The following is a 23,192-nucleotide window of genomic DNA, read 5'->3' as shown; positions in this document are numbered from 1 at the left end:
CAGAGGTACTGGCAGATTATTTTCAGTATCGATTAGATATTTCCACATTTTCCTCGATACTGGAAGCCCACCAGTGGTTAATACTAACTCGATAACCACGTGTTAATAGTACTTGATTGAAATATTTGGTCACAGTGTTACATGAATAGAAAACATTCAAATAAACTCTTTCACATGAATGTATTTTCAAATTCCCAGAGGAACTGGCAGATTATTTTCCAGAAATGATTAGATCTTTCCGGAACTTTCTCGATGCTGAATGGCATCCAAACGGAAAGAATTCCGCGCGTGTATGTGTGTGTAGCGATGTCTTCCCGGGGAACCGTTTGTGGCATCACTCTCCTCCTGATGGATTCCCTTCTGGCCTAAGGTGCACAAACAGGCTCTTGGTGACACCGTTCATCCGCGCTTTCATGATAAATGAAGAGCTTCACCACAACAGCGACAACATGCTCCAATCGCTGTTCAATTAGAACTGAGTGGATTTCCGAGCGGCGCTCGCTTATATACCGATTGGTGATTTCAATAGCCTGTTTTGAAAGCAATTTTAAGACTATTGAAACAAGTTTTTGGATCAAAAAATAACAAGTATATAACGCGTAGACATTTTATCTTTCGAATGAAGTGTCAATCATACCATTTCGTTCAGCTGTTTAGGAGCTATTAACGCTCAAAATCTCGGTCTCCGGCGTAACGCTTTCGTTTTCGAAACTTTGATTTTACACCCCGGTATAGAAATGAAAGACATAGTTCTACGTCAAAAAATTACTCAGAAACGGTTGGTCCAATTGGCTTGGTGTCTTCCGCAATGTTTTAGACGAATTTCATGCCAACTCGACGGGCCATTGGCAGTAACAACAGATTGTAATGAAACATCGTGGGTGTAAAGACATTGGGTATACACTGCGTTTCACAACTATAGAACCACTCATTTTTTTTCTGAGTTTCCGGAGATATGTAAGAAGTCGGTTGATTTGAAGTATATGGTGTAGGATGTAATAACCATCTTCATTTATAAGCCTGGCCATTTGAACTTTAATGTTGTGTTCAGGCGCGAAACAGTCAAAAAACTAAAATTCCAGTGTTTCATAACTATAGAACCAGATGGAAAAACTCTTACTCTTATACAAAATTAACGTCAATTCCACATGAATTACAATAAGTTTCTAATTCGTAGGTCATCTTTAGTTCTCAATCTGTACAAATATCCCATTTAGGGTGGTTTCGACCAAGCTGCTCCATGTTGTAGTGTGTATTTCGTTCTACGCAGAGGATACTGCTCGGTTAAGCTCTTCAAATCACTAATACTGCTCGTTAGCTGCATCTACTATTCGTACGATCACTCTTCATTAGTTCTTGATAGGGTTTTGATCTGGTGAACAAGCTGACCAGTCCAGAATCTGAAGCTCCTATTCATAAAACCATGCCCTGACCTTCTGGATTTTATGATTTGATACCAAATTACCCAATTATCACATTGTTTTTGATGCTAAAACAGCACTAAGTGATTCTGAAGCACTTCATTGCACTTCTGACTGTGCATTCGTGTTGATGAAACGAGTTACGAGTTGAAAAATTACATAGCACGTTCCGTAAGTCCTTCTAGTATGAAGAAATTCTATTCAAGTTGAATTTCTTTTTATCAGAGAAGTTCTCCTGAAACAGTAAAAACTCATGGGATTAGCGTCCACATGAGTTCTTGGACCCACAGTTTTAGAGATGGGATTTCTATGGTTTGGAGAGAATTTTCTCAAAAATGCCTGGTTCAGATAGCTTACCATCAACATGAATGAACAGTCAGAAGAGGAAGGAAGTACTTCAGAATAATTTAGTGCTGTTTTTACATAAAAAAGCAATGTGATAATTGAGTAATTTGGCATCAACTCGTAAAATCCAGTAGGTCATGGCATGGTTTCATGAATAGAGGCTTCAGATTTTGGACTGGTCAGCTTCTTCACTAGATCTAACCCCTGTCAAGAATTTATGAGCAGTGATCTACGAATAGTAGATGCAGCTCACCAACAGTATGAGTGATTTAAAGCGCTTAAACGAGCAGTATCCTCTGCGTAGAACGAGATACACACTACAACATGACGCAGCTTGGTCGAAATCACCCCGAATGGAATATTTGTTGTGGCAGCGAAAATGGTCATGCCAAATTTAAAAAAACCGACCATGTACATTTTGTTCATTGGCCCAAAAAATGTTGAAAAGTTTCAGCTCAATCGGACATGATTTAGGAGTACCTCAATGTCCTGGAAAAAAGGTAATGAAGATGGTCGAGTTTCGAGCGACATAGCATGCGCTGCCATAACTATTTCGCAAATAGTGACGTCAGTCGTTGTGTTTATCTTTGATTGCCCACCGCATCCATGTAAAAATGCTATTTTCAGGAAGTAATTCATCAATTAAAAATGTACATTTTTCTAGAGCTACGCTGAATATGAGGCTAATGTGATAGCGTGGAGTGAATATTTGTGAAATCACGTTGAAAAAGATGGATAAAAGTGATATTTCTATGTGCCATTTTCACTCCCCCACGTTCATAGAAACAAACGAAGTTTCATTATTTTACCGTTATGCAGTTGATGTTTCGAAGGCTCTCAGTGTCGGTGTGTATGTTGTGAGATAATAATCGCCAATTAATCAAATATAATTGAAAATGTTACTGAGAACTAAGCATACGACTGCTCTCTGGACCTTTTAACCACATGAATAATCGAAATGAGCAACGATATAATTGTCATCTGTTAATAACCAACCAGTTGAATGATTTCATGAGAATTTTGGCTCAAATTATCATGCAACCGTGAGTACTTTCAACATTGTTTTGTTTCTTCCATATACATTCCATATTGAATGCAAATAATTACGACACGATATTTTGCTTGCCAATACAGATACGCTTCGCCTACTGCACCACCTCTATATGTACCTCATTGGGGGTACCTCAAAGCGCTCAAAGTTTTGATTTTTTGATCCTCGAAAATCTTCCAACGGGTGAGTAAAGGAAATTTGGAAAATTGATTTTTTTTCGATGCCAAATGACTTAAAAATGCATGGAACGTCGAGTTCTGGTGTTATCTCGAAAAGAAATTTTTGGACGAAAATCGACTTTTTGGAACTTAGCCTGAGTGGCCAAAAAATCAAAACTTTGAGTGCTTTGAGGCACCCCTAAATCATGTCCGATTGAGCCGAAATTTCGCACAGGTCAATTTTTTTGGACCAATAAACAAAATGTACATCATCGGTTTTCGAAATACGATGATGAAATTTTTTCCATACATCCATTGCCACCCTGATCTATATATACAGTCATTCCATGCCAAACCGATATAGTGGTTCTCAGATTTTCGTCAAAAGTTGTAATTTTGTTCTATATCGCAAAACATTAGACCTATATTTTTTTATTTTTTTGGGTACCCTACCATTTCCATTTTAGGGTGGTCCGGAAAACCAACTTTTTCCTCTTTTTTTTTTTCCAAAAATTACTTTTTTCAAAAATTCATAACTTTTGAACTACTAGACCGATTCAGATGATCGACATATCATATTGAAGCCAATCACCTGGTCTTTTTTTGAAAACATACTACACCTGCAGGAAATTTAAATTTTGCTCTCGTTATTATTGATTGTATTCGTTTTTTATTGTTTTCGTAGTCTCGGGACCAAAGGCGCTATAGTTTTTTATATTTTTTTCTGGAAAAATAAGGATTTTCCCCATAACATATCTCGAAACCAGGGAGGCGTTTTTTTTCGTTTTTGAGTTATGATTTTTCAAAATTACCCGATGGTCCAAAAAATCCTTTCCCCCTTTAATTTGATATGTTGATCATCTGAATCGGTCTTAGTAGTTCAAAAGTTATGTATTTTTGAAAAAAGTCATTTTTGGCAAGAATATATATATATATATATATATATATATATATATATATATATATATATATATATATATATATATATATATATATATATATAATATAAATAGATTTCTGTCTGTCTGATTCTTATGGACTCGGAAACTACTGAACCGATCAACATGAAAATTGGTATGTAGGGGTTTTTGGGGCCGGGGAAGGTTTTCGTAATAGTTTTTAGACCCCTCCCCCTCTCTAACGGGGGGCTTCCATATAATTTAAACACAACTTTCTACATTACTCGAGAATTAATCAAGCAAATGGAAACAAATTTGACATGTGAGAGTTTTAGGGTGCAATACATGTTTCTATGGTGATTATACTCTCCACCCCCCTTTCTAAGGGGGGGGGGATGTCTTCCATACAAATGAAACACAAATTTCTGCATTACTCGAGAATTACTCAAGTAAATGAAACCAAATTTGGCATGTGAGAGTTTTAGGGTGCAATAAATGTTTCTATGGTGGTTAGACTCTTCACCCCCTCTCTAAGGGAGGGGGGGGGGCTTTCATACAAATTATACACAAACTTCTGCATTACTCGAGAATTAATCAAGCAAATGAAACCAAATTTGGCATGTGAGAGTCTTAGGATGCAATATATGTTTCTATGGTGGTTAGACACTTCCCCCCTCTCTAAGGGATGTGATAACAAATAAATTAATTTTGGGCGGGACGAAGTTTGCCGGGTCAGCTAGTAGATTATATAATTTAAGGAAACATTAAAAACTTGTTGTCAGAAATTTTTTTTCCCTGTAAAAGTGCTCATCTTCCGATGTATGGGTGACTTGTTGAAATTGTATGGGCTATTCATATCTATTTTTTGAGAATTTGAAAAACATGTTTTCTAAAAAATGAATTTTTATTTTCAAAATATTTTTTTTTCAATTCATTTTTTTCCAAAAATTTGTTTGATTTTGTTTGTTGAAAACATAAATAATAAATAATTTCCTACATTTCAAAATGTTGTGGATCTGAGATTTTTGTTTGAAATTTTTGGTTTTTTTCAGTTTTTTTTAAATTTAATTTTGGAATTTTGGATTATAAAATCTACAAAATGTTAGTCGAAGAATGAAATGTAGGAAATTTTGTATGTTTTCGTTTGAAGGTAGCAAACATATTTTTAAAAAATCATTGAAATAAAGTATTTTTAGATTCAACATTTATTTTTCTCAAAAACATGTTTTAAAAATTCTGAAAAAAAATATAAATAGCCCTTACAATTTGCATCGGAAGATGAGCACCTTAACAGGGAAAAAAATTCTGACAACTTTTTCGTGTTTCCTTAAATGACTAATTATGTTTAACTCGTAACATATTAGGCTGTCAAAAAAGTCCTGCGGTATTTTTTTTTGAATTTTCATTTGTTCATAAAATTAGTTACAATCATCTCTTTTAAGTCAAATATTCGCCGTTTTGTTCGATGACTTGTTCCCAACGAGATGCCAACTTCATAATACCCCTGTTATAGAAGCTCGCTTCCTTATTGGCAAAAAACTCGGATAGCCAATTTTCACAGGCTTCTTTTGTGGCTAACTTCTGACTACCTAGCTCGTTCGCCATGGACAAAAACAGGTGGTAGTCTCTTGGTGCAAGGTCCGGACTATACGGCGGATGCAAAAGAACATCCCATCCGAACTCCCGGAGCTTCTGGCGCGTCACCAAAGAAGTGTGTGGCCTGGCGTTGTCCTGATGGAAGACAATGCGGCCTCTGTTTATCAAAGATGGCCTCTTCTTCATGAGTGCTACCTTCAAGCGGTCCAGTTGTTGGCAGTACATGTCCGAATTGATCGTTTGGCCATAGGGAAGCAGCTCATAATAGATTATTCCATGACAATCCCACCAAACACACAGCAGAACCTTCCTGGCCGTTATCGAGGGCTTGGCCACCGTCTGAGCCGCTTCAGCGGGCTTCGACCACGACCGTTTGCGCTTCACGATGTCGTAAGTAACCCACTTTTCATCGCCAGTCACCATCCGCTTCAGAAACGGGTCGATTTTGTTGCGATTCAGCAGCGATTCACATGCGTCGATACGGTCAAAGATGTTTTTTTTGCGTCAACGTGTGTGGCACCCATACATCGAGCTACTTTGTGAATCCAAGCTTCTTCAAATGGTTAATAACGGTTTGATGACTTATCCCCAGCTCTTGGCCGATGCTACGGCTGCTACTATGCCGGTCTTTCTCGGCTAATTCAGCGATTTTGTCGCAATTTTCGACGACAGGCCTTCCGGAGCGTGGCGCATCTTCGACGACCTCTACACCAGAACGAAAACGTTGAAACCATCGTTGTGCGGTGGAAATGGAAACTGTATCGGGTCCATAAACTGCACAAATTTTATTGGCAGCTTGAGATGCATTTTTGCCTTTGTCATAGTAGTACTGTAAAATATGTCGGATTTTCTCTTTATTTTGCTCCATATTTGCGACACTATAACTCACGAACGACTTAACCAAACAAAACCCTGTCAACCCTGCAAACCCTGCAAAAATACCTTTCCAACAAGCTATAGTATGACTCGATACAATGAATACAACTAGAACTACGCGCTTACAACGACACCTCGCGGAAATACCGCAGGACTTTTTTGACAGCCTAATATTATATTTTTTTATATTTTTAATATTTCAAGTATGCAAAGTTGTTTAAATCATCCATGTCTTTACACCCACAACGCTTCACTGCTATATGAGATGGTACTCCTAAGACGAGTTGGCATGAAATTCGTCCTTATTTTAATTTTTTTCAGTCAAAGAAAAGTTTTTTGTAGTGGTTTAGTAGTACTTTTTCCAGAATCGCAAAATTATAATTTATAACTTTGCATAAGACGACCAAATAACTAGTTAGCGTTATAGTTTATTTTTTGAAATGATTCTATTTTTGCAAAAAATAAGTTGTGATCGTGTTTTAAAAACTAATACCGTAACATGGCATCGTACCTAGTGTCCAAAAAGTTGGCAAAATTTCCGCGTGAATCAAAAATATGAAATTAAAATGGTTTCGTGTTCATTGATGGAATGCCTCTCATGCAATACTTACCCTCGGGGGAAGTCCGTAATTGGAGACATCGGTATGTAGCCTCCGTTGCCGGACGGATCGCCCGGTGAGCTACCGCATGGACTGCACATCTCCATGTAATTGCCACTGCCTTCGGCCGAGCCGGCCACGTGGGTTGGCGGTGCTGGACTGCCTCTTCTGATCGCCTGCGATATTGGAAGCGATAGTGAGTTATAACTGTGCCTTAGCTGTTTCGATTTGAGAACATTTTGGTTTTCGATCGAACCGTAAGGAAAAGAATGTGGATTGTAACTGTGCCTCATCTGTTTCGAATTTGGTTTTTTGTTTATTTTGCGGGTATTGTATTATTTTTTTTTTTTGGTTCGGTTTTGTAGATTCACCATGCAGTCGACCGATTGGTTGGTGGATGTGGTAGATGTTGTTTAAATTTTGGGTTGCATGATTTCATGTTCGGGAGTTTGTAGCGCCAAAGAGAAAGAAAAATAAAACATAGTCCGGAAATAATCAATTTTGCCAATTTTTATAGTTGTGTGAGCAAATTTTGAATTTTGAAATTTAAAATACAAATTGAAAGTTGATCGGCCACGAGAACAAACGCGGATACTGGATACTCACATGACCACTAAACTCATCGATGGTGCGGTGCTGCGTGAACGGCCGCTGGTTGATACGGCCATAGTTGTGGATATATTCTTCTGAATTCTCCTCCGGAATGGAACAGCCCGAATTGAGAGTGCTGGGAAGAGGGGGAACACAGAGCAAAGTTGTTTTATCAATGAAAAACCCACTCCGGGACAACGGCATCGAATCAAGAAGAGACTCACTTAATGACCTTAGAAAAGCCATTGCCCTCGTCCGGTGTGAGCGAACCGACGAAACTGTCCGTCTCGTCGATGCTGAGTGAGGAACCGTCACTGCCGGTGTAGATACCGGTCGAGGGTGGACTCAGCGGAGATGAATACACCGGCGGACTATGGCTGTGGCTCTGCCGGCTTACGACCATCGATTGGGGTCGGGTGAAGCTGCCCGATGGAATTGTCCTGGGTGGAGGCATTCCACCGCTGTTCATGATCAGCTGCTGTTGGTGGCCACTGGTTTCACTGGTCGTTCTGTTGCGCGATGGAAGACTGTCACAGCGTTCGCGTGCGATGGCTGCGCCTGTGGAGGGTGGGTTGAAAGAGATAGGTCGGTTAGTTCCATATTTTATATTTCTCAGATTTGGACGAAAAGTATTTGATAGTACTAGACTTCATATTGACCGTCTAACAGTAATGGCAGTACATGATTGATTCGAGCATGCATGTCGACTCATCGCTAATCACGCATATTGAGAAAAGCAGGACGATCGTTGCATTCGGGGAAACGCAAATTATTGCGGTTAGTGTGCATTTGACAGATGTGTGGTGGAGAAATGATTGTATGAAGATACTTAACGAATGAATGAACAATGATTCAACGACACATAGTTTATTATGTAATGAAGCTTTATATGGTTAGTTGGTTGTGTTCGTCAGCATGTTACGATTTATTCGTGGTTCGGTGAAATTATACAAGATTTGCGATCAAGCATGAAAGATGAACATTTTTTAAACGTGGGACTAGGGCTTTTATAAGGGGGACAAATCAGAACTTTCTGCTGCGATATGGTACAAATAACAATCCCTTATTTCGTAAAAAGCAAAATTGGCGGGAGTTAGAAAAACCGTCATTCTCCCATACTTTTCTTTCTTTTTCTGTGCTTTCTTACCCATTCAGTCAATAACGAACAACTAATGTAGCGTAGATGTACAATATCTATATACCACTACCATTGTAAAACCGAATCGAGAATAGAAATATTGCAACTTAGGCTCCGCCCGTTTTCAACTTATTGCAACGGGCGAGAGCATAAAATATGTTTTTTCTATTATTAATACAGAGATGTAATTGAACTGAAAAGTGCAAAGCCTCTGTAATTCAAAACTACTATTACTACTTCCATTACCCGATTAAAGTCTCGATCCAATCATCGAGGAGTCAACAGCCTTTCATCTGACTAGAGGACGGCACAATTGACTACGCATACGAATGATTGCGCCTTCACTTACTAAGCAAGAGTTCAATCTCAGAGCCCACCATTGCTAATATTCTAATTGCCAATTCTCTGAGATTTGCTTGTTCGTCTTTTAATTATGATACTCCAATTTTGAAATAGTTCAAATCGTTGAAAATGGGAAGCCGCCACATTTACCCGGATTTTTGTTTTGTTCTTCCCAAGGCTTCCCAAGTCAAAAAACGAATAGCTAGCGTAGGGGTGAGGTATTTTTTCTACGCGGACTACATCTTTCATTTTCGCACTGCTCAAAGTTTAAAAAACGAGAGCGTTATGTTTGGAGTGCAAGTTTTTGAACGTTAATACCTCTTTGCTGGCTGAAAGGAGTACGCTCTTCAGCTAGTCTCACTGTACAATTGGGCTCTTATGCTTTGTTCGTCCACCAGACGCAAGTATACCGTATGATAATGTGATTATGTTTAATGATAATGTTTGCACCTGGAACGCGAACCTCCGATACTTATCATGCCGGAGGTTCGGGTTCAAATAAAGTTCTTCTGACCGGCACTGTGGTCACGCGTATTCTAGAGTTTGCAACTTCGAATACATTCAAGGCTTGTTATTTGGCATTAAAATCTCAACTAGGGTTGGTAGGGTGGAGGACATATGTCACCAACTTGCACAAATTGGCGAATAAATACTTTATTTTAGTTCAGAAGCATACAAAAGTATATTTTTTCTAGCAGTTTGAACTCTGTTTTTGGAGATTCTCACTGATATTTCGTTGATTAGTTGACTAAATTGTATGAAAAACATTTTTGAAAATGCCACTTCCATGTACCCATTATGGTAATAGTGTTCCTGGAGTTTTGTAATAAGTGTACATACATATCGTGGTAAAAGTCGGTGTCACATGGAAAAAGTGTTATTAGGATTAAAATAATACTTCAATCATAATTTTTAAATAAAACTATGCCTCTAAATCTTATTCCTAGTATGCAATCGTTGATTCTACACTCGACAAAAATAATGGGAACGGAGCGCGAAGTCGGAGTTTTTAAGTGATTTTAGAAACATTGTGAAAACCCAACAAATACCTTATTACATACATTATTTTAGAGCTTCATTTAAAGCTTCAAGTTTTGAGATGTAATACTTGAACGCTTCTATCTTTTTGTGTGTAAGTGTAGTGGATAACAATACAATATATTTTTTCTGTTTTTTTAAAGATTTTGTAGATTAACACAGTGTTTTACTAACCAAGTCAATAGTAAATCCAATTAACCTCATCAATCAGCATCCATTAGATTCCAAGAACGCTCTTGTAGGAAAAAGTTTTGATAGATTTTTGCTTCGATTCGATTCTTTTAATTAACTTTCTTTTACGATAACCATGAACATCCCAACAGATTTTGTGCCACATAATTTCAATATGCAAAGAACATCAACCAATTATTTGTATTCAAAATAAAACAAATAAGAACCTCCGGATGATCTGAGGGAAGGTACACCTTATCTACCACAAATCAAAAAAATATTAACAAGCATTACAAGTTCCGGTTATGATTCATCTTCTGTTAATGAGAAATTATTGTTTTTTTTTCTAATATCCGGTATCCGGCTGGATACCAAGTATTGGCCGGATAGGCAGGATACCGAATATCCGTTTCATCTCCAGATTAGACTGTTGTTATGTGCTTCCCGGTTATAAAAGAACTCCTCCTGTTCCTCGTTGCTAGGCCTCTCTGCTAGCTGACAGGAGAATCACAAAGGCGTGAGGGCTGGAAGGGGTGTTCGCTTCTCTTCAGGAACAGCAGCTCTGCTTTTCAGCTTTGCAGCGATTTCGTACAACCATAATATGAACAAGGCAGCTTCCGATATTGCGATAATTGGCACGTAGGTGCATGTTTATTTCGGTAAAATCGTATAAATTGGTCGAATCACAACATCAAGAAGGTTGTAATGTATGCGTCTACACTGTGTTTGCATCAAAATAGCCACTTCACAGCATGAAAATCTCATTATTTTGACGACATATTTCTTAGCAAAATGCTAAGAAGCAAGCATCAATGGGACACACTATTTTTAAAACTAAAGTTTTCAGCAAAAGATAAATGTTTCTGATGTTGAAAAACATATTAGAGCCTTAAAAAATTAGATAGGTTTACTAAACTAATAAAAAAACTCACTCGTATTGTCATAATAGATGCTATTGCGATGATATGTTCTTCTACCCTAAGTACTTATATAGCAAATGACGCAAGTCATATTACGTTGAGACGGTACAGTTCTACTAGGGACGTTAGTGCCATTGAAGAAGAAGAAGGTGAAATGGGCAGTAAAATATTAAAATATTAGTTACTTTTATTTCTCTCTTTTTCTGTTTGTGAAATTAGGTCTCTCGTGAGCGATATTTATATGCTTTGTATATTATAAACCTGTCCGTTATACCCTCAATATTTTTTTGTTTTATCCACATCCAAAAGAAAAATATTTTGCTTATCGGTCTGTTTTAATTTCAGTGAAAATACATTTAAGAACACTTTTTTTAGAATCATTTGGCCGATCAATTCTAAAAACAAAATATTGGATTGCATTAAAGTATTGCACGTATTACAATTCGCTAGAGGATTGTGTTGTGCAGGTGCCAAGTCAAATTATCATGGACGCAACAACCTGAACACTTGCGCTTTTTTGCCATTCTTCAGAACTAAGGCTTTATCATTCATCAGAATCATTTCTTAAACCAATTTTGAGATTACAAATAACATTACAGATTCGAAGCAAATGGAGAACGCAATTTTTTCGCTGGCATATTAGGAACCGGAATAAATCAGCATTGTGCATTTAACCGTGATATGGATTCGAAAAGTTGTAAAATGTTCATTCACTAATTGTAATTCGAGAGGCGCCGTATGTTATCCACCGTAATTGTACAACATGGATAAAATAATAAAAAAGTATATAAGGAAGGTGAATAAATAGATTCGATTCTTCATTGCCATTTTCGCTTCAAATCAACGGAACACGAAGCCACGAGTAATTCGCGATAATAGTGGTACGGTGTCTACGTTTGGTGGCGACGTTCAATTAGGGTCCATGATATGGGTCCCAAACTCGTTAGTGTAAACTCTATAAGATTAGAAGACAAGAAGCCAGTTTTCAAATGTTAAAATTTGAATGAAAATGATCACATCATGTTATTTAATTACTTGTAACGCGTATTTCTGACTTCTATTCAACCATTTGTGTTGACATTTCCAACATTGTTACTGAATATTTTCATTATAATATGAAGTTGTCTTCAAAAACAATTTTTGTAAAAGATTTCTTCATCACCTGCAAAATAAAGTGTTTTTCATTGAAACAGAATAATAATTTGATACGAAAAAGTTGATTCTCATTCATAATTCTAATTTTGAAAACGTCTGAAAATCAATCATTCTTTGACGCTCTCCTAAACTAGTAAATGAAGCCCAATGCCGTCAACACAAATCACGATTGGACTACCAACGCCAAAAGTATGTAGAAAAGAAAGGTAGTCTACTCCCTGATTTGTTTAAGTAGTGATAGGCAGAGAAAAAAGACAAAAAATAGTAATAAACCATCGATCGAATCCATTTAAATTCAAACATTTTTTGATTTCTTAAATTATAACACAAGAACTGTCTCAAAATATATTTTGAAATGATGAAATAGCGGTTTACTTAATTATTTAAAAAAATTAAATAGTAAAATTATTGCACCTGTGCTATAAAAATAATGCAAAACCGATAAATAAATGTGTGGAGAGGTTATATCTAAGCAGCGTCGTTCCCGTTCCAGGAGCGATAGCTGAAAACATTTCCGATTAGTTTATCTCATTCGAAATTATTCTGTTCTGGCATCGCGGGACGTGGTACTTCAACATTTTTCTGAAGTAAACAAGAACTGTGCAGCATGAAATTGATAGAAAAAATCACATAAAACCTTTATTGCAGCGAAAGAGGCGTGTTTACCGTCGGCTCGACTTGCGATTTTGTCACTTTTTATGATTTTTAGAACTATTAATCGAGAAATATTGAAAACACTGCAGAACTTCGAACAAATTGAGGATTTTTATTATTAACTTCGTTGTGTGTATAACACATGCGCTTTCCGTGTGTATTAGGGTGCCAATGAATGTATGGGGAAAAATCGACACTAAAATTTCAAAAAGTTACCCTATACAAAATTTTCACCACCTCGAAAAAACACCCTATGCTGAATTTCAGCTCAATCGAACTTAAGGGAGAGTGGCGCAAAGCGAGCAAAGTTTGAGTTTTTTGAAAATCGAAAAATCAGCCAAGGGGGGAGTAAAGGAAATCGGGTTTTCGAAAAAATTGTTTTGATGTCAAATGTTTCAAAATTGCAAGGAACGTGGAGATCTAGTGTCATCTCGGAAAAAAAAAATGTCAAAGATTGGCACTCTGGGACTTTGTTTATTTTCGGAGTACGAAACGAAAAGTATGGTTTTGGGTGCCAATAAAAATAGTTGACTCGACGTGTCATGCAATTTTAAGACATTTGGCATTTACACCCCGAAAAAAAGTGCCAGAGTGCCAATTTTTGATTTTTTTTTTGAGATGACACTAGATCTCGACGTTTCATGCAATTTTAAGACATTTGGCATCAAAATCTTTTTTTTTTGAAAACCCCGATTTCCTCTACTCCCCCCTTGGCTGATTTTTCGATTTTTAAAAAACGCAAACTTTGACCGCTTTGCGGCCATTTTTCCTTAAGTCCGATTGAGCTAAAATTCAGCATAGGCTGTTTTTTCGAGGTGGTGAACGTTTTTTATGAGGTAACTTTTTGATATTCGAGATGACCATTTTCATTGGCACCCTAGTGTGTATACACAGGAAATATCCCTTACCTTTAATTCTACGTACTTTGAACAACGCCTACTACGATATCACGGCAGAACATTTGAAAAATTCAGTTTTTTCGCATAACACCAATGAGGTACATATCGAGGTGAAGCAGTAGACGAAGTATATTTGTATTGGGAAGCAAAATATGGTGTCGTAATTATTAGGCTGTCAAAAAAGTCCTGCGGTATTTCCGCGAGGTGTCGTTGTAAGCGCGTAGTTCTAGTTGTATTCATTGTATCGAGTCATACTATAGCTTGTTGGAAAGGTATTTTTGCGCGCTATAATATAGTCCTTGACAGTGTTCTGTTTGGTTAAGTCGTTCGTGAGTTATAGTGTCGCAAATATGGAGCAAAATAAAGAGAAAATTCGACATATTTTACAGTACTATTATGACAAAGGCAAAAATGCATCTCAAGCTGCCAATAAAATTTGTGCAGTTTATGGACCCGATACAGTTTCCATTTCCACCGCACAACGATGGATTCAACGTTTTCGTTCTGGTGTAGAGGTCGTCGAAGATGCGTCACGCTCCGGAAGGCCTGTCGTCGAAAATTGCGACAAAATCGCTGAATTAGCCGAGAAAGACCGGCATAGTAGCAGCCGTAGCATCGGCCAAGAGCTGGGGATAAGTCATCAAACCGTTATTAACCATTTGAAGAAGCTTGGATTCACAAAGAAGCTCGATGTATGGGTGCCACACACGTTGACGCAAAAAAACATCTTTGACCGTATCGACGCATGTGAATCGCTGCTGAATCGCGACAAAATCGACCCGTTTCTGAAGCGGATGGTGACTGGCGATGAAAAGTGGGTCACTTACGACATCGTGAAGCGCAAACGGTCGTGGTCGAAGCCCGTTGAAGCGGCTCAGACGGTGGCCAAGCCCTCGTTAACGGCCAGGAAGGTTCTGCTGTGTGTTTGGTGGGATTGTCAAGGAATAATCTATTATGAGCTGCTTCCCTATGGCCAAACGATCAATTCGGACATGTACTGCCAAGAACTGGACCGCTTGAAGGTAGCACTCATGAAGAAGAGGCCATCTTTGATAAACAGAGGCCGCATTGTCTTCCATCAGGACAACGCCAGGCCACACACTTCTTTGGTGACGCGTCAGAAGCTCCGGGAGCTCGGATGGGAGGTTCTTTTGCATCCGCCGTATAGTCCGGACCTTGCACCAAGTGACTACCACCTGTTTTTGTCCATGGCGAACGAGCTAGGTAGTCAGAAGTTAGCCACAAAAGAAGCCTGTGAAAATTGGCTATCCGAGTTTTTTGCCAATAAGGAAGCGAGCTTCTATAACAGGGGTATTATGAAGTTGGCATCTCGTTGGGAACAAGTCATCGAACAAAACGGCGCATATTTGACTTAAAACAGATGATTGTAACTAATTTTATGAACAAATGACAATTCAAAAAAAAATACCGCAGGACTTTTTTGACAGCTTAATATTTGCGTGCCATATGAAGTGTATATGGAAGAAACAAAACAATGTTCAAAATACACACGGTTTCATGATTATTTGAGCCAAATTTCTAATGAAAACTGGAAACTCCATCATCTTCATTATCCTTTTTCCGGGACATTGGTATAACACTAATAGGAATACCGGTAATTTTCTTCGTTCTTTTTCAAAAATGGTTACAAATTTAATATTCAAGTGTTGCCCATCGCTAGTCACAACTTTTTCCCATCTTTCTGGCAGTTCACGGATACCTTTGCGGAAATAATCGGCCGGTTTGTCGGCTAACCACGAATCGATCCAATTTTTGACTACATCAAAATTGGAGAAGTGCTGGTCGACCAGGTCATGTTGCATCGATCGAAAAAGGTAGTAATCGTACGGAGCAATGTCGGGAGAATACGGCGGGCGGGATAGGACCTTTCATTTCAGCGTTTCCAAGTATGTTTTGACCGGTTTCGCGACATGCGGCAGACACCAGGACACCGTGTTTGGATTTGCTCTCCCAATGTGTTCTCATAAAACGTAATCCTACGTCAAAACAAACCTTCCGGAGCGTCCGCATTCCCCCACTTTCCATAAATGTTTGTGAGAAATCCATACCTCGTAGCGGTTTAGGTAATCAAGCTTCATCAGATGCTCATGAACGGTGTTTATAGATACAGGGCGGACTCGATTATATGCATAATCCAATTTCTTTTCGATGTACGAGGTCTGTTCAAAAAGTATCGCGGCTTTCGAATTTACGCGGGTTACGTATATTCGATTCTAGTTTTTTTTTGTGGTATTATGTTGGTACTGGTAGATCTGTTCAAAAAGTACCAACTCTTTAGGATCTCCTAGAACGGTTTTATTTGGATGAAACATCAGAAATCTCGTATTTATTGCTCCATGTCCAATCGCTGACAGAAGATCGTCGTAAAATTACTCGACTATGTGACACGTTTGCTGGTTTTGGATCACTGCATGGAACCTAACCTCAATCCTCTGTTCATTTTCTTCTAACGCGATTTTATTTTCTGTAGTTTTAACCATCTTCGTTGCTATCTTTTCCACGAAGGGTGTAGAATTGAAGAAATCAATAAATCAACCCTTACCTTCGGTTAGAAGTTTTTGGGGGTTTATTTTAGCTCCCATGCACTGATTTATGCAGTGGAATATACATTAGAATTCTGGAATAATTTTCGATTAGGTCCCACGATATTATTCTAAGACTTAAATGAGCATATTCTATACCAAAAAATTACTTCTAATATCAGGCTTGTTTAATCCAAATTTTGTCATCAAAATCAGAATGAGGTATCCTTAAGTATTCCCTCCAGCTCGAGAAAATATTTTTGGAAAATGTATACTTGGGTGGTAGCGAAAATGGTCATGTCAAATTTCAAAAACCGACCATGTACATTTCGTTTATTGGACCAAAAAACAAGTTTTGATTTTTTGATCCTTGAAAATCTTCCAAGGGAAATTTGAAAAATCAAAACTTTGTTTTCGATGCCAAATGCCTTAAAAATGCATAAAACGTCGAAATCTGGTGTTATCCCGTATGTATTAATTTTGGCTTTTTGGGACTTGGTGGGGCCTGGGCCTGAGTGGCCAAAAAATCAAAAATTTGAGTGCTTTGAGGCACCCCTAAATCATATTCGATCGAGCTGAAACTTTGCACAGGTCACTTTTTTGGACCAATAAACGAAACATGGTTACATGGTCGGTTCTTCAAATTCGATAATTTTTTTTTCATACCTTCATTGTCTCTCAGACATAGTCTCAAAAAGTCGATTTTCGGCCAAAATATTTTTTTTCTATATGACCCAGATCTCGACGTTGCATTTTTAAGTCATTTGGCATCGAAAATAAAATTTCGATTTTTCAAATTTCATGCGGATCATGCGTAATATTAATGGTATGGATAATTAAAAATCCAAGAAGGCAAGGTTACTTGGGATTTATATTCCTATTAAAAAAGTCAATAGAGCAAATTGATTATATGATCTTTTGAGCTTTAGCGGACCTACAACGTCTGATGTTTATATAAACCTAAAGCCAGCATAGCACGTGGGCAGTATGAACCATTTTGGGTAAGATTTCCCCCTATGAACATTGCACCGGTCGAAGTGGAACGGTAAATCAATTGGTCTGATCTTTGGAATGTTTTGGAGGACTTAGAACATCTGATATTTATATAAATTCAAAGACACCACACAGACGGAGCACTAATCGTATTGAATTCGGAAGTGTAAGCAGGAGAAAAATAACACTGAGGTGGGTTTGTAAGAAAAGATTCGATCCAATGTAAATACACCTTGGATCGATTGAACGATAAATTTAAAAAACAAAACTGGTCATGGGATAAGAAGGATGAGGGAGGGATAATATTTATACATTCAGAATTTATTTTACATAAAATGGGTAAAATTGAAGTACACATAATAAAAACTGGATACAACTGGATAATATTTCAAAAAACTGGAAGATTTAAAGATTTGTCTGTTTGACTGGATCGAGGAAAAAAACTGGAAGAATCCAGTTTGAACTGGAACATTGGCAACGCTGGCTGCAACTGTGTGCATCTTTTGGACGCGTGTTTGATGCTTGTTAAATGGCGATGCACGGGAGATGCCTCTCGTTAAATATTCAGTGCAGTGTGTGCATTGAAATAAAGAAACAAATTGCGACATATGACCAATTAGTGTATTGTTCTCGCAAAGGCAAGAAAGAATCGTAGCTTCTCTAAATGATTCTACGAAACCACGCAAGCCATTAAACATTTTCAGGATCCCCGGAACTTTTCTACTAAAGAGTTATTTATGAAATTTGGACGTATTCGCAAATAATATCCGAAATGATAAACGAACAAATTAAAAAAAAAGATTGCGTAGTCCTACATCCTAAGCGGTCGTGTCTCGGATACAATTTTTCAAATTGTTTTAAATACATACTTTTTTTTGTTTTTTGGATATAAAAGAAGAATTTAATTTTTGATTAATCTTCTTAAAGTCAGAAAATACCTTTTCTCCTATAAAAAAAAACTTTATTGTCACGATACCACTAAAATACATCTCGAAGATAATGACCGCTTGCCAGAACTTCACAGGTTCTTCGTAGATTAGGTTGGGGAAAAAGTTATCCATTATTTTCTCGATAGCTGGCTTCAGTGATTAATATCTCGCGTAATATCGATCATACAATTTCAAGTTTAGGCTCATTGAAAAGGTGACATTTCACACTAAGAAAATTCTTTTGCTGTTTTTTGTTTGTTCCGTTCAGTTGTGAGTTAAAGTTAACAATGAAGGCCAACAAAGAGAAAATTCAGTACATTTTACACTTTTGTTTTTATAAATGCGAAAATGCAAGGAAGATGAAAATGCGATTGGTGTGTATGGTGTCGACTCTGTAACAGTGAAATACTTGCAACTTAATTTATTTTTAAATTTTTAATTTAAAAAAAAATTTTTTTCAATTTCTTTTTGAATTTTCATTTTAGTAGAATATACTAAATAGAGATCTTTACTGTCAACAAATGGACCTTTTGAAGCTAGCGATTGATGAGAAACGTTTAAAACTGGCCATCAGGACAACGCAAGGCTAAACATTTCCGAGAGTTTGATTGGGGTGTTTTAATGCATCCACCATATAGTCCGAACTTGGCACCAAGCGATTACCACCTTTTTCTTGCATTGCAAAATTTCCAGAGTGATAAGAAATTGAGATGAAGAGAAGATAGTAAAAATCTATTGCTAGAGTTTATCGCCAATAAGGACCAAGACCTCTATGGTAGACACATTGTGAAGATACCTTTAGAAAGGCAACATATTTTGCAACAAAACGGTGCACATTTGACCCAAATCGGACAATCCGAAGCATGTTAAAGATAGTTTTGAATATCACCCATAAATAATGGATAACTTTTCCCCAACCTAATATTTTGATGTACAGTAGAACTAGCCTTTTCAGGCAAACGCAAATGACTGGTTTGGTGTCTTTAGCCATTTCATATCGGTTGGGAAAAGCACACGAATTGATTTTTATAAGAATTAAAGCCAAGAGACTTCGAGCTAGTTTTGTGGGAAGGGGCTCTTGCATCGGATTGTTACTGGGGATGAAAAATTGTAAGGGGTTTTATTTAGGACACGACCGCATATTTTCGACGTAGAACTACGAAATTATATTATGGAATCCACTTGTTCACCACTTCTAATATTATTTTAGAAAACATCGAAATTTTTGTAATAGGTTATGTTCTTCGTTACGTCTTTTACGTTTGATAAAAGACGTAACGTAAATTACGGACTACCAAAATATTTGAACGGAAAAATTGTCAATCGATCATTGTATTTTACATTTCACTCTGAAATTATTGCACATCTCATGTTTACGTAGTTCTCGAACCGAACCGTTCATTCGCCTCTAGTATCTGAAATGACGATTTTCCCAGGCTTCTCAGTACAAAGCGAGTGCAAAGGTACTCAACACCAAAAATTACCCCCGACTTGCATGTAGAGACGTCGGTTAATCGTTCGATCGATTCAAATAATCGAATATCTGAAATTATAATCGATTAATTTTGTATCAAATAATTTGAAATAAAAATATGAATACATCGAATAATTGTCACTGTAATCGCGATTAATTAAAGAACGAATCCTTCTCAAGGTTAATGCATATTTAGGCTAATGGCGGGTTTACATTAGGGAGGGAGCTATATAGATGGATTTATTCGCGTGAAAATAGGTGTAAACGGGTGAGAATAAATATGATACACTTATTCGAGGTATATATAACTTGAATAAATTCAGCATATGTAAACGCTTGTGAATTTCTTGCTGGTGAGAAATCACTAAAGTTGGATGCAGTTCCACTTCAGGTGAATATATGAATATATTGTGAATATATTGAATATATTCATTATAGAAGTTCACGCTAGTGTAAACGGTTGATGCGATTTCTATAAATCTTATCATATTTCTTCACATGAATATATCACTAGTCTAAAACCACCCTAAGAATTAGACTATATAATTTTTTTTATCCAACCATCTAACATCGACAACCCTATAGACCTCGCGACCAGAATGACAACGTGATACGTGATTATTTCAAGAAATAAGTATTCGTTCGATAAATCTAATATTGAAGAATGCCCCAACGATAAATCGATAATCGAATAAAGGAAAAATTCAGACATCACTACTTGCATGTATTTGCAAATAGAGACGTCGGTTAATCGCTCGATTAATTCAAATAATCGAATATCTGAAATTATAATCGAGTAATTTTGTATCGAATAATTTAAAATCAAAATATGAATACATCGAATAATTACCACTGTAATCGCGATTAATGAAAGAAAGATTTTTCCTCAAGGATAATGCATTTTTATGTTAAGAATTAGGCTATATAATTTTTTTATCCGACATTTTTTCATCCAACCATCTAACAGCGACAACCCGATAGACCACGCGACCAGAATGACAACGTGATACGTGATTATTACAAGAAAAAAATATTCGCTCGATTAATCGAATATTGGAAAACAATTATTCGAATAAATCGAATATTGAAAAATGCCCCAACGATTAATCGATAATCGAATAAATGAAAAATTTAGACATCACTATTTGCAAAGCGGATTCCCCCAGGCACATTGCTTCTGAAGTCCGTGTTAGGGAAACACAGCTCGGTGGGAACAAAAATACCCCCAACTTGCATGTATATTTGCAGGGATTTCCACAGGTACATCGATTTAGAAGTCTGTGTTGGGGAAACCGTAAATCGGGCCAATCAAAACTTGACAGTTAGGGCATTTAGATAACGCTTGACATTATACAGTTATTCAATTGTTCATCTCATGAAAAATAATATTTTATTAATTGTGATAGACGCGCAGAAATATTTCCTATCACTTGATGCAAACATCTTTCCAATCTGTTAAGAAATGTTCGAGTTATAAGCATTCGAAATACGGGTAGGGTTAACACACAAATCGCCAGAACAAATGTATGGGAAGAAGGAAGTGCTTCCAGTTTTCATGAATTTAAACCGTTTAGAGATTTGCGAATTGTAATGGATAGCATATCAAACAAATCCTAGGGAATTTCCGATTCGATTGGTATGCAAATCGTGAGAATTCGTTCACAGTGAAAATAGTTTTTAACGTTAACTTTATTTCATAAAAACGTGACCTGTTTTCTGATTTGGCATCCTTCCTGAAAGACGTAGTTCTACGTCAAAAATGGATTCACTACGACAATTGAAAGTAAAAAATTGGGGGATAATCGCGGCCCTAAACCAATGCCGATGGTCAAGCCATCTATGGTTCGGAGATCCTACTGTATATTCAGAGGGGCCAACCCGGCGTTGCTTGTTGTTTTATGAATTGTTGAAACCAGGGTAAACCGTTACAGGAGTCGAACAGAATTTATGCGAATGAGGTGATTTGCTGTTTCACATTCAGGACGAAGGCAGATACCGGATGAATCGAGTAGTCACTGGAGATGAGGCGTGTATATTTGAGTGTGACCTCGAGACTCGTAAACAAAGTCAGTTGTAAGTTGAAAAGGGTGGGCTGCGTCCAACGAAAGCAAAAGGTTAAATGTCTCCAATGAACGCGAAGTTTTTTTTTCGATATTCGCATTTTCTGCGTGCGACCTGAATTCGCCAAAATCGGCTCGATGTTGCATCATAACAGCTCAGCCCAGTCGTCATTCATTGTGAGCGAGTTTTTTTGCGTAAAGTGTCGAAATTTTTAAACTTATGTGGTTTGAGATTTTTGGACAGGAAGCTGAATTGCTGGTTGATTTCATATACTGAAGTTTTTCTAGAGTATTTATGTTATTTTTTATTCTCAATAGAATTATACACTTTCATAATACATGATAATTGTTTGAAACTAGTTGGCCCGACGAATTTCGTCCCACCCAAAATAGATTTTTTGGTTTGAATATTTTCAAACATCCACGTTTTCTTACTAAGTCAACGTTAGTGAGTCCAATCACTGAACTATTCATTGATTGATTAGCCTTTGACCCTTTACAATTTCCTTTCACTATAAATTGTCTAGTACTTCTACAAAAATTCGTCCTTATAATATAAAATTATTTTCAGACACAATTCTCGTTCAAGATTCTTCAAGCATTTGGAAATAACATGTTTCTCCGTTGCATGGAATACATGTTTGATACAGAGAATATTACAAAATAAAGACAGCTCAAATCGGACCATTCCTTCCTCGGGTTAAGGGAACACCAACACATTTGGCCTTCCCTTTTTGTTTATATAGATAGAAGATATAGGAATGCGTTATTCCGTCTGAAAATCCTTTTCCACTTTCGAACAAAAATGAATTTCGTTAGCGCCAACATCAAATGGACTAACAACGCTTAGCTAATTGTAGAACATATGGGAATTAAATTTTCCCAATTTTACGATTTTTCTTTCCGCTATATTGATCTACGGGAAGATACGAATACAACGAAATATAGATGACTCAAATTGAACCATTCCGTCCTCGGGTTTTACGCATACCAACACATTTGGTCTTCCATTTTTATTTATAAATTACTGTATTCTTCTTTTTTTGATATTAGGATATTTGAAAAGTAATATGGTAAGAATATAATAGAATTATTTGATAGTGAGGACGACGTATTCGCGCCCCGTAAGATTAAAGTGATTCACGATCTGTTCTTCGACGTTTTACAGTGGCATCAATACCTTTATATTGCCTCTTTTTTTAACGCGCCATACCTAATATCTGTGAAACAATTTTCTGTATATTGATATATGCTCAATTCCATCGTTCGTTCGAATACCGGAAACAATAGTCAAAACTACTTTCTCGCTACATATCGGAGTACTCTATGTTTCACAACAA

At 37.1% G+C, this 23,192-nt stretch overlaps 2 protein-coding genes across 10 annotated transcripts in view; one reads left to right on the top strand and one right to left on the bottom strand.

Moving 5' to 3' along the window:
- Positions 1-23,192, bottom strand: part of LOC129775257 (mucin-12) — a 553,123-nt gene that overhangs the window by 10,035 nt on the left and 519,896 nt on the right. For 8 of the 9 annotated variants that reach the window (XM_055779763.1, XM_055779759.1, XM_055779768.1 and 5 more), the window contains 3 exons: positions 7,761-8,094; positions 7,552-7,672; positions 6,958-7,238 (listed from right to left, as the gene is read on the bottom strand). In XM_055779763.1, the coding sequence (XP_055635738.1) occupies positions 6,958-7,238; positions 7,552-7,672; positions 7,761-8,094 (736 nt within the window). The remainder of the gene's footprint in view (positions 1-6,957; positions 7,239-7,551; positions 7,673-7,760; positions 8,095-23,192) is intronic. The other variant, XM_055779765.1, reaches the window with a different exon arrangement.
- LOC129775259 (MPN domain-containing protein CG4751) overlaps positions 1-23,192 on the top strand; it is a 71,603-nt gene that overhangs the window by 36,201 nt on the left and 12,210 nt on the right. The window lies entirely within an intron of this gene.

The sequence above is a fragment of the Toxorhynchites rutilus genome, chromosome 3 (assembly GCF_029784135.1).
Source record: "Toxorhynchites rutilus septentrionalis strain SRP chromosome 3, ASM2978413v1, whole genome shotgun sequence".
NCBI lineage: Eukaryota > Metazoa > Arthropoda > Insecta > Diptera > Culicidae > Toxorhynchites > Toxorhynchites rutilus.
This window is presented reverse-complemented; position numbering and strand designations above follow the sequence as displayed.